General features: G+C 36.0%; 1 protein-coding gene across 9 annotated transcripts in view; it reads right to left on the bottom strand.

The window, feature by feature from the left end:
• The window catches only part of PIGN (phosphatidylinositol glycan anchor biosynthesis class N), a 160,362-nt gene that overhangs the window by 75,827 nt on the left and 71,207 nt on the right, over positions 1 to 13,328 (bottom strand). For all 9 annotated transcript variants that reach the window (XM_004478658.5, XM_058277847.2, XM_004478659.4 and 6 more), the window contains one exon: positions 12,849 to 12,904. In XM_004478658.5, the coding sequence (XP_004478715.1) occupies positions 12,849 to 12,904 (56 nt within the window). The remainder of the gene's footprint in view (positions 1 to 12,848; positions 12,905 to 13,328) is intronic.

The raw sequence follows: 13,328 nt of genomic DNA on the forward strand, positions 1-13,328 counted from the left end.
TCAGAGGTAGAAGGAGACTTAAAACTACAACACAAGGGGAGCAGATGTGGCTCAAGCAATTGAGCACCTGCCTCCCACATGGAAGGTCCCAGATTTAGTTCCCACTGTCTCCTAAGGGAAAAACAGACAACAAGCAAAAACGAGTGCAAATGAGGGAAAAAAAAAACAAAACAAAAAACAAGCAGAGAAATGAGGGAGTCATCTTGGGGGGGAATATTAAAAATTCAAAAATAAAAACAAAAACACAGCCTTGAGTCAGCCACCATTGTGTCTTCAGAGGAAATGTCAAACTGTTTTCTAAAATGGCTGCACCATTTACCAGCAAAGTATGAGAGTTCCAGTTTCTCCACATCCTAACACACATTATCGTCTTTTTACTTTAGCCCTCCTAAAGGGTGTGAAGCAATATCTCACTGTGGTTTTAATCTGCATTTCCCAAATGTTGAATGATGCTGAGTATCTTTCATGTGTTTACTATTTTGTATATATTCTTTGCAGAAATCTCTATTAAAAAATTTTGACCGTTTTTTAAATTGAGTTGTCTTTTTATTGTTGAGTTGTAAGAATCTCTTATATATTCTGGATACAAGTCCCTAAGATACTTGATTTGCAAATATTTTCTCTGATTTTTAGTTTCTTAATGGTATCCTTTCATGCATAAAAGAATTTTACTTTTTTTTGGTCACTTGCACAATTTGTGTCAAAACTAAGAAACCATTGCCTAACCCAATGTCACAAAATTTACTCCTATGCTTCCTTCTAAGAGTTTTATGGTTTAAGCTCATACATATAGGTCTATAATCCATCTGGAGTCAATTTTTTGCCTATGGTCTAATGTAGGGGTCCAATTTCATTCTTCTGCATATGGATATCTAGTTGTCCCAACATCATTTTTTGTATAATATCTCTTTGACAGCCCATAAATCTAGCTTTGAGGATCTCACAAGGGACAAGCCCAGTTACAATACTGCACCACATTCAAAGCTATGGATTCCCACCAGGAAGCATTTATAGTTTATTCACAGTCTCCCAGTCCAGATACTGTTTATAAATCATGGATCATTTGTACCTTAAGCAGATATTCTACTTTTATTAGGTTAGTACAGAACTGGAGCTAAATAGTGAATCCTAGGTTAATTTCTCATGTAAAAGGAAAAAGGGTTTTGTTTACCTTTTACTCACATTCTGTATTTAGTAAAAAAAAAAAATTTTGAGTTCAAGCTTATTATAAAAACCTTCTGGAGCAGTTTGATATGGTTCATGAATTCCAAAAATAGATAATGGACTATGTTTGTAACCTGGTCTGTACCTGGGCATGATTAAATTATGATTAGGGCTTTGATTTGGCCACATCAGTAGGGTGTGAGTCCCCACCCACTAGGGACTCACAGATAAAAGACATGGCAAAGGACAGAGTTGGAATTCTGATGTTAGAGTTTTGATGCTGGAGTCTTGAGCTGGAGCCCAGGAAGTAAGCACACAGAGGAATTTGGTTGTGAAGAAAGAGAAGCAAGCCCTAGGCAAAAAGGAAACCAGAATGCCTGAACCCTGGCAGACATCAGCAGTCATCTTGCCAAAACATGTGGCAAAAGACTTTGCTGAGGAAAGTAACTTATGCTTTACGGCTTGGTAACTGTAAGCTTTTACCCCAAATAAATACCCTTTACAAAAAGCAGCCGGTTTATGGTATTTTGCATCAACACCCCTTTGGCTGACTAATACACCTTCCCACAAAGAAATCACTAGTCACAGATGGCTTTAATTGGACATTATTCCATACATCTGAGGAAGAAATAGCACTAATATTAATTACACAAATTCTTCTGAAGACAGAAAAAGAGGAAGCAATACCCTAACTTCTTTAAAGATGTCAACATAACTTTGATACCAAAATCTGATGACATTACAAGAAAAGGAAATGATAGGTTGATTCCTTTCATGAACATAGATGCAGAAATCCAAAATAAAATATTATCAAGTCAAAACTAGTGGTATAGAAAAAGGATAATGTATCACAACCAACCTGAATTCATTCTAGAGGTATAAGATTGTTTTAACATTCAAATTATCCAAGTAATTTACCACATTAACAGGATATGGGAGCAAAAGCATTAGATTATCTCACTCACTCATTAAAGAGCAGTTGATAAGATTTAAAACTCATACATGATTAAAAAAAAACAAAACTTTCAGCAAAACCAATATTGAAAAGCATTTCTACTAACTTTCCACCCCATGCATTCTGCTCCCATGCCTTAACTCCTTACTTCCCTTTGCATCTCCGTCAGTGGTGCCCCAAAGCCTATTCATGCTGCCTCCCAAGAGCTGACTGTGCATAAGCCTTCCAAATTCCAACTGGCATCAACTTGTTAGTCTGAAATTGGCCATGCTGAGAGTATTTAGACCAGGGAAAATGGCAAATGTAACTAATCAGGTCTTTTTTAATTCAACCTCAGAGAGCCAAGCCATTGCTAAACACAATCCAGCACACAACTGCCATGCTGTCCTACTTTATGTCCCACTTTCTTATCTACCGCAGTTTGATGAGAATTCACAGCATTTAGTGCTGAGTTAAAGGAGGTACACTCATTATTACTACTTCAGAAGTGTGCTGAGCTAAAAGCTTCCAGAATCTCCATCTTACAATGTTCTCTAAGGTAGCAAAAACAAATAGAAAAGTCCTCTTCCCGATGCTGTCTTCTGGAGTTGTCTTGTCTAAATTCTCCAGTTCCAATAAATTTTTCTTTCTTATCAGTGGGTTTTGGTCCATGTAATATATTCTTATAAAAATAAACTGTCCCTCATGCCACACCAAACTGTCCCTTATCACACAGTACTGTAAGTATTTCTATTTCCTTTTTATGTTCCCACCAATCTTGAGAACCACAATTTAGGCGCTATGTCTACCTCATTTTCCAACACCTAGTAGTGTGCCTGGCACACTGTAGGAACACAGTAAACACTGGTTAAGTGAATAATGAAAAATTGTTGATAATTTCCCTACAATGGCTAAGAGATGACAAATGTGAACTATCTCCTGTTGGTTGAAATGTATCCCTCAAAAGGAGATGTTCAGTCTTATTCCCTGTTACCTGTGAATGTTAACCTTAATAAGGTCTTTGAAGATATAATCAAGTTCAGAAAAGGTCATATTTGATAGGGTGGACCCTAAATCAATGATCAGTGTTTCTATAAGGAAAAGGAGATCTGGAGATAGACACATAGGGAAAAAGCCATGAGATACCAGTGGCAGAGATTGGAGTGAGGCAGCTATAAGCCAAGGACTGCAAAGGGTGGGGCAGCTAACAGAAGCTAGGAAGCAAGGAAGGACTCTTCCTTACAGCACTTCAGAGGGAGCTTGGCCTTGACATGCATCTTGATTTCAGACCTCTAGCGTCTAGAACTATGAGACAATAAATTTCTGTCATTTCATGGGAAGTGGACTTGGCCCAGTGGTTAGGGCACCCATCTACCACATGGGAGGTCTGCAGTTCAAACCCCAGGCCTCCTTGACCAGTGTGCAGCTGGCCCATGCACAGTGCTGATGTGCGCAAGGAGTGCCCTGCCACGCAGGGGTGTCTCACACATAGGGGAGCCCCACGCGCAAGGAGTGCATCCCGTAAGGAGAGCCGCCCAGAGCTAAAGAAAATGTGGCCTGCCCAAGAATGGTGCCACACACACAGAGAGTGACACAAGATGACGCAACAAAAAGAAACACAGATTCCCGTGCCGCTGACAACAACAGAAGCAGACAAAGAAGAACACGCGGCAAATAGACACAGAGACCAGACAACCGGGGTGGGGGTGGGGGGAAGGGGAGAGAAATAAATAAATAAATCTTTTTAAAAAAAATTTCTGTCATTTCAGGCCACAGTTGTGGTAATTTGTTATGTCTACTATAAAAAACTAATACACCTGCCAAAATTCAGGATGCCTAAAAAGAAGAGTCAAGGTTTTTCTACTGTTAGTTTCCCTCTTTGCAGTTACAAATATGAATAGACAAATAGATAAATAATTTGAAAGGCAATGCACTTGAAATATAACATTTCTACATATTAGTTTGTCAGGTGAAATTTCCTTTCTTTACCAAAAATTTTGTATCAAAAACATTGAATTTTAAAGGAATCTTGGCGGTGGACTTGGCCCAATGGTTAGGGCGTCTGTCTACCACATGGGAGGTCCACGGTTCAAACCCCAGGCCTCCTTGACCCGTGTGGAGCTGGCCCATGCGCAGTGCTGATGTGCACAAGGAGTGCTGTGCCACGCGTAGGGGAGCCCCACGTGCAAGGAGTGTGCCCTGTAAGGACAGCCGCCCAGTGTGAAGGAAACTGCAGCCTGCCCAGGAATGGTGCCACCCACACGGAGAGCTGACACAACAAGATGATGTAACAAAAAAAACAGATTTCCGTGCCACTGACAACAACAGAAGCAGACAAAGAAGACACAGCAAATAGACAAAGAACAGACAACCGGGGTGGGGTGGGAGGGAGAGAAATAAATAAATAAATAAATAAATAAATAAATCTTTAAAAAAATAAAAAATAAAAGAATCTATAATCAACATGCTATGCTTAAATAAAAAGAAAAGGGAAGATGAACATCGTCCCAATTGTGCACATTTCTTTGATGTGACTGCTATTATTCCACCTGCTTTCATGATTACTTTATCTAGAAGGAGTAAACAATATTTTAGGATTTTCAAAAATTTTTATCATCAATTCTTCAGGGTGAATTAGTATTTAAAGGACAAGATCTGGAAGCAGACGTGGCTCAACTGATAGAGCATCCGCCTACCATATGGACTGCCACACAAGTGCTGTGCCACACAAGGGCGCCCCCGCGTAGGGATGCCCCACGCGCAAGGAGTGCACCCTGCAAGGAGAGCTGTCCCTAGTGAAAAAGTGAGCCTGCCCAGGAGTGGCGCTGCACACATAGAGAGCTGACACAGCAAGGTGATGCAACAAAAAAAGAGATACAGTTTCCCAGGAAGGGGAGAGAAATAAAATAAATCTTAACAAAAAAAAGGAAAAGATCTCTTTAAAATACTACTCTAATAGAAGTCTTACAAGTTTCTTACTCTGAATATTGTTACAAAGAACATTTCACTTGCATCTACATGTGACTTACTATTTTAGTGACGATACATATTTATTTCATTTTAGAATGTCTATTTAGATTAAAGGAGTAAATACTTCAAGGAGATAAAGACAGAGAAAGCAGGAAAAAAATTATTTCTAGGATAATTTGCATCCCTCCAGCCTATTCAATGCTAAGGAATCTTATAGAACTATGATCTTTTATGTAATAGCTGAACAACTGAATATTTATTTTCCTATGTATATATGTGACCTATAAAAGTATTTTTTTAAAAGATAAATTTCGGTATTGAAGCAGAAAATTACACGTCATGTAAACATTCAGTCAGAGAGTGGTATAAAGGTTCACATTAAAACTAGTATTAAAATTTGGTTTAAGGCGGGAACTTAAATTCATATCAGCCTAAAGAAAAAAATATACTAAAAAGGAATTAAAAATATCTTTTGCCATTTTAGTAAAAAATATATATATTCGAGAATTTTTCTTAAAATTTCTGTGAGTTTCCTGAGTTTACATAATGATTTTCAAGTAAAAGTTTATAACAGATATTTTTGCTTTAGTTGGCAAGGTCCAATATCGCCTTCCTGTTACCATTTTTTCCTAAAATATCTCTTAAAAGATCTTTTTTCTGATTGCATGAATTTTTTTTTTTCTTTTAAAATTTTTATTGTCCCACTTTGGTCTCTGTAGTATTCACTTTCCTCCTTTTAAAGGTTCTTTCAAATAGTCACATTTTTAGATGTCTCCTAGTCATGCAGCTCCACCAGCTGGTCATATTTTGGCATATCATCAGGGTCAATCTAATTTTAGCTTTGAATATCTTTTTTAAGCAACTTTATCAGAGCAGATATTTCATAACCTTTATTTTTTCTTAGAGGTCTTTAAAATACCAAACAAAAAATTTACTTATTTTACATAGGATATGCAATTACCATAAGGATCCACTGGACCTGTTTACAAATCTGATATATTACAGGATCTTAGTGATCTTATTTTTCCTATATCTTTGAAACATTTGCTGAATTTTTCTTATATCTTTGCCACATTTGCTATTTCATCATCCTAGGAATTATATCATTATTCACGACTGATTACTGACAACTATGCTAGGCCAAAACTAAATAAAGCAATGAAAAAATGACAGAATTTATCGATCTGATGATGGTAGAAGTGATCCTATAAGTAAAATTTCAGACTATGACTCTTCAGAAGTCAATCTCCTAGATGAATTTTCTGAAATAGAATTACAGATGAACAATATAATTGTGAAAATAAAAAGGAAATACCGTATTCTTATTCAGTTACTCATTCAAGAGGAAAGGACTTTACTGCACAATAGTTTGTGACAAAAACCAAACTGTTTTGCTATAAGATATGTGACAGTGTGTTTCATCTTGCATGACATTTATTCTACAGCATTTACTTGATACTGTTTATAAATGAACAATGCTGATACAGTATATGTACATAACAGTAATTAGAATGAAACAGATGATATAGAACAGAAAAAAATTCATTGGACTGGAGAAATAAAAAGAGTCCATTGTACTCAAATGGTAAATAATGATAACTGCTTCACCTGGCATACTGAAGACTAAAGAGTTGCAATGCATAGCTAACATTAGTCGATGTTCCCCAAAAGTTCTATTTCAAAATATCTCAGAGAAGGAATAAAGTTTTTTATGGATAAGTTTTAAAATAACTTAACAAAACAATTTGAAGTCATTCATCTCCCCAAATGATAGAAAAATAATTTTCAATTTTGTGCCCCACTTGGCTCTAGTGTTCTTTTCCTATTTTATATAATTTAACACAAAATCAATCAATCAATTCCTATTATAACAACAACTAGTATCCTCACCAAAGCCCTCTATCAGTTAGGCATGTGGCCCTCCAGAGAGACATCTTCTATGCTGTGTACAGCAGTAGTATTCAGTATTTTTAAGATTAATTTTGTCATACTAATTTACGCAGTTAGATACTTTTTCCAGTCAACAATCCATCTTACAAACTTTCCCATCAGGTCTACCTAATTCTTCTTAAAATGCCACATGCTAGTCTAAAAGTAAAGATGTTACCATTGTTAATTTAACTATTCCACTTACAGATGGCAATTTAAATAGTTTCTACCTTTCTCTAAAATAAACTATATTGTGTAACATACCACATATTTGGAAACAGAATTTAAGAAGTGGATTTCCTTAGGCACACAACTCTGGGGCCAAACTACTTGCCTGCGAATTCTGGCTCTGCTACTCACAGGCTCTAATTGCAGAAAAATAACTTCCTTGGGCCTTAGTTTCCTTATCTGTAAAATGGGGATAATAAAAGTAGCCAGTTCATGGGGTTGAGGAATAACTTATTTAATACACGTGAAGCACATAAGAGTGCCATGTGAGTGGTAAATGCTCGATAAATGTGAGTTATTACTTGTGAGGTAGATCTTTTCACAATTTATGAACCATTTGTTTATTCTTCTTTGTGAATTTTCACTTACTATTTGTTTTCAATAAAGGTCGCTTACTTTTTTTCTTATTGATATTATAGGATTTTCTATATATATTTACTAAATTGCAATACTTGTAAGTACTTTCTCCAAATCTGGCATATGTTTAACTTCGTTATGGTCTATTTTATTAAATAAAAAATTTAATTTTGATGTAACCAAATTATTCATATTTTCTAAATGATATTTGCATTTTCTGTTTTATTTAAAGGTCTAATACTTCCACATATTTTTAATATTTAGTTTTTTAATCAATTTGGAATTTAACTTTGTGAATAAAGTGAGGTAGGGGGTCTAGCCTTTTTTTTTCCCCTAATGAAAAGCTAATTTCCCCAATACAAATCTTTCCTCCACTGATTTGAGATGCCACCTTTAATCATAACCAATTTCCATATATTCTTTATGTACTCTCTAATCTGTTCCACTAATCTATATGTTTATCCTAAACCATACCACATTGCTATAATTATATTAGCTTTTTCCAGAGATGCATATTTTAATCATTTTATTTTTTAAAATATTTTTTAAAGATACATAGATGACACAAAATGTTACATTAAAAAATATGACGTTCCTAAATAATCCCACTCCTCACCCTCCCCAACTCCTCCCATATCAACAACCTCTTCCATCAGTGTGGTACATTCATTGCATTTGATGAATAAATTTTGGAACACTGCTACACAGCATGGATTATAGTTTACATTTAGTTTATACTCTTCCCCAGTCCATTCAGTGGGTTATGGCAGGATGTATAATGTCCTGTATCTGTCCCTGCAATATCACTCAGGACAACCGTGGGAGTGCTGAGTTTCCATTTTGGGGAACTCTGTCGCACTCCCCAATGAAGCAGCAACAATCCCCCAAGTGCAAGGGCAAAGACCGGTGAAGAAGGATGGTCCAGTGATGGGCCCTTAATACTGATGACTATGCTTATATTAGCTTTTGAATGTGTTTTGTTATCCAGTACAGCAAATATCTTATCTTGTTCTTCTTTCTCAATACTAGTTAAGCTATTCTTGGGCTTTATTCTTCCATATAAATTTTAAAATCATCTCGAACTATATGAAGAATTCTTTTGTGATTATATTGTACTTATAAGTAATTTGGAAAAGACTGGCATTTTTACAATACTGAGTATTAATATTCATCATTTGTTTATTTATATATGTCCTTATGTAAAATTTTGTAATTTTTTCCCACAATATACATCTTATTATTTTATTCCTGGGTATTTTATTTCTATTATGAATATAATCTTATTTTCGCTATTACTTATTCTACTTGACTCATGCCAATAATTAGAATACCTACATATTTTTGGGTTTTTTTTGGGGGGGGGTTAAGTTTTATCAAAGAAATACCTGCATATAATTTTTAAAAATCAATGTTACACTAATGTACCACACTAATGAAATACATTGTTAATAGGGGAAGTGTGGGAGGTGGAGGGGGTGGGGTAATGGTATATTTTTTATGTACTCTAAACACAATATTTTTGATGTATGTAATCTAAAGTGCCTTTAAAAATAAAGAAAAAATTATTTTAAAAAATCAATGTTACAGAAGAGTATATGTAATGACCATCAATAAATTCCTGTCCCATTCTTCTCATCTCCATTTCCCAACCTAGAGACAAAAACTTTTATACATGCTTGTTTCTAGTTACTCTGGTAGTTGCCTCCATTTTTCTCAAACTTTTATTATATTTTTCTTGATTGATGAGATAAAGCAATTTTTGTTGACTCCCTGTCAACTTTTTGGCTCTCCTCCCCCTCAGTATGGTTATATCACTATTTTTACCTTTGTTGGTTACCTTGGACACTTTAATCATTTGATACCTAAACCTCTCTCTTTTTCTCTCAGCTACAGACAGATTCTCCACATCCTATTTTATGTGGATACCACCACCACTACTATTCCATTTACCTTGCCTCCCCACTCTGCCTTCCAACCTATTAACTACATTTGTGTACTGGCAAGGTTGGTAACAGCTGCATTCTATTCTGTAATCATAATTAAGACTTCCCTGCTTTGTTGAGAGATCGACTCTAAAACTGAAAAATCAGTGTTTACATCATTATGACTCTTTAGATACTGTTCAATGAAAGGAAAAGTTTTATGCTATGATTGGATTTTCTCATGTATAGCATTGAAGCCTTGATCCACGTGCCAATTTTAAATGAATTTTCTCTCTCCCAGCACTGCCATTAATCATGCCACATCTAAGGCTGCTTCACACTTGTAAGCATGCTCTTCTTGGGCAGTGTGACATATTTGCTTTTCCTTGAAGTTTTCGGTTGTCATTCCTTTTTTGGGGGGATGGGAGGAGAAAAAAAAATCTGCCTTCCACATTATGTTCTTAATTTTCTCCAACTTCTTACTTAACCTATTGCTTAAAATTCATTTCATTTTGCTTAAAGTTTACTAATTCCTTATTTTAACTTGGAGGATCTGCCTCTGATTTTGACCATTCTTACATGACTTATCTTTAAGTTTTCAGTTACCATTCCTTTCCATTATTTAAAAAATGTACTCTGTCATTTCCTGAAGTTCATTCCTGCTTTTTGCTTTACACAGCAATCATTTCTCAAAGTTTGAGGATTCTAATAATTTAAGTCCTTTCCTTTTCAGTTCCTGAATTATCTATTTCCTCAGGAGTCTTTTCTTTTTTAATTTCTCTTAAGCTTTTTCAGTGATACTGCAGGCTTTCAAGAAATGGTGGTTTTTAGTGAGACAAGTCTGGGGATAGGGCTGATGCCTTTGCTGGAGAGTGGGTGAGCCAGTCATAAAGTCTCAAATTTAGCAGTGACTTTATTTATTTATTTATTAAAGATTTATTTATTTACTTATTTCTCTCCCCTCCCCCCCCAACCCCAGTTGTCTGTTCTCTGTGTCCATTTGCTGTGTCTTCTTTGTTCACTTCTGTTGTTGTCAGCGGCATGGGAATCTGTGTTTCTTTTTAGTTGCGTCACCTTGTGTCAGCTCTCCCTGTGTGCGGCGCCATTCCTGGGCAGGCTGCACATTCTTTTGTGCTGGGCAGCTCTCCTTACGGGGCGCACTCCTTGCACGTGGGGTTCCCCTACGCGGGGGACACCCCTGCATGGCAGGGCACTCCTTGCGCGCATCAGCACTGCGCATGGGCAAGCTCCACACGGGTCAAGGAGGCCCGGGGTTTGAACCGTGGACCTCCCATGTGGCAGACGGACGCCCTAACCACTGGGCCAGGTCTGCCGCCAGCAGTGACTTTAAATATGTACCTTTAGGTAGATGTTGAACATCACAAGTAAGGATGGTCAGTCACCAGGCCAAGTGGAAGAAAGGAAGCAGAAGGAGCATGAGACCCTTGCAGAAGATGCCAAAGGAGAGTCACACTGTCCATTCTGATGGGGCCACTGCAGCTGGCAAGGGCCTGGTGGCACTCTCTACCCAGTGACCAGACCCTGGGGCCACAGTAGACCCCACGGACCCATCAATCGGATACAAAAATCAACAGATGAAAATTTGCTAGAGTAAATTTATTTTGTAACTATGATCCTTAACATCTTTAACTGTAACCAAGAATAGCCTTTTCCCATCATTTTAGAGCTAAAACCACAATGCTAAATTATCCTGATTTTAAACCCTTTTCAATATTTCTTTTTATCGACTGACTGTTCTAACATTTTTGCTAACATTTTAGCCATTCCCTCAACGTGATCTCAATTTGGAATAATTAAAATCCCTGAATGATTTGGCTCATGCATATTTTCAACCTCAAATCTCATTACTATCCCTCTACACATGACTCCAGACACTCTGACCTCCTCTCCTTTCAGGTTCTCAAATGCCAAGTTCTTTCCCACCTTGGAGTTTTTGTACATGCTGCGGCCTCTTTCTAAAATATACTACTTTCATTTTAGTCACAGTTGTCTCAATCTCTCATTGTTTACTTCTCAACCCAGTGTTACTTCTGCATGGAGCCCTTCCCCAACCAGTCTTTGTAAAGTGGCTGGCCTAAGCAACTCTCAGTTATTCTCACCCTTAACATTCTGTGTATTTCCTTTATACCATGTATTGATAATGTAATTTCTTGACCATTTATTTATTTATACCCTATCTACACCACTAGAGTATAAACAAACTCTAAGAATGCAAAGACTTTGTCTATTCTGTTTACTACTACATCACAATACACAGAGTAGTCAATCAATAAATATTTCTTAAAGTATGAATACCCTATAAGAAGATGTTCAGTCAGAAATATCTAAGTATTTCTTGTAAACAGGTTCAATATTCTCTTAATGGTAGCATGAATATAATATTCCTCAAAACCAGTTTCATTGCAAATTCCAGATTTACTAAACTACAAAAAGGGAAAATTAGAATTAGCATAATATATATATGATATAATATCCTAATGATATACTTAGGAAAATTTATTTAATATGATCATAACTTACAAAATGCTAGTTTTGCTTTCCTACACACACACACACAAAATACACACAGGTATATAACCACAATACCCAAAAGGCAATGCAACTTTTTAAACCTTTCCAGTTTATGCACACCATACTAGCGTTACATAAATTGTCAAAAATAATCCCAATGAAATTAATCACTTCCCTAAGATCTATATCATCAAGATTCATAGTTCAAACTATTTCTATTTATTTTGGTCAATAGCAAAATCCTTCCTAATTGAATGTGACTAACATCAAGGAGGTTGAGTAAACCTGCCCAAAGCGACAAAGAAAGCCAGTAAAGGCAGATCCAGGTTTATGACTCAAATCCACCCATTCCTGATTCAAGGAAAACCTATCTTCCTGGATCTGGGACAGTGAACACTGTCACCCACCAAAATCTGCTATTCTTTTTGCCCATCCAGTAGGTGTCAATGCTTCCCAGAATTCTATCTTTGTCCTTCTTGTCTCAATTTCTACATTCTTCCTAGAGACTTCCTACAAGTGTTAAAGTTTTAACTAAAGATGCGTTAACACCATCTTTATACTAATGATTCAGATCTTCATGACCAACCCATATCTCTCTCCTGATAGCCAAGTTCTTGAGGATACCTTCAAACACAAGTTGAACTTAGGCTCATTATTTAACAAAAGTTAAAGAAAAGAGGTTTTCAATCTGTAGTGTGCACTGAACTATACAAAAAGACGAAGCTTCTAAGTAAATCAATCTATCCTAATAACATAAAACTCAGTTAAAAATTCTTTCCTTCAAATTCAATTTCAAAATGTAAGATACTTACTTAAATGGTGTAAACAGAAATGATAAAGTAACTTCTTTTTTCTGAGTCATTTTCACCTGGGAACCAAGTATGAAAACATTTTATTATGCTATAAATGAGAAAAATATTAATTACATTTTGAATTATAAACATAGATTAATATGATTCTTCAGAGACAGTTAAATACTTTGAAAGCAAATAGAATTGTGTTATTATTTTAATTTCATAAATATTTAAATAAAACTTTAACATTATCTATCACAATAAGCTGAGAATTAATCATGTCAAGCCTGCAAAATAACATACTCTAATGCAATTAAAACTCTTTAAAAATGACAAAATAAGTCAACCTGCATTAACCGTGTTAAGAATAACCAAGTTCTCTGTTAAAGGTCCACATCTTTAAGATCTTAATGTACAAAGAATGACAAGAAATATCACAATCTCTAACTCTATTTCTTTGGGACAAATCTCACTCACATAGAGAGTTGGCTGCTAGTT

Source organism: Dasypus novemcinctus, chromosome 16 (genome assembly GCF_030445035.2).
Source record: "Dasypus novemcinctus isolate mDasNov1 chromosome 16, mDasNov1.1.hap2, whole genome shotgun sequence".
Classification (NCBI taxonomy): domain Eukaryota; kingdom Metazoa; phylum Chordata; class Mammalia; order Cingulata; family Dasypodidae; genus Dasypus; species Dasypus novemcinctus.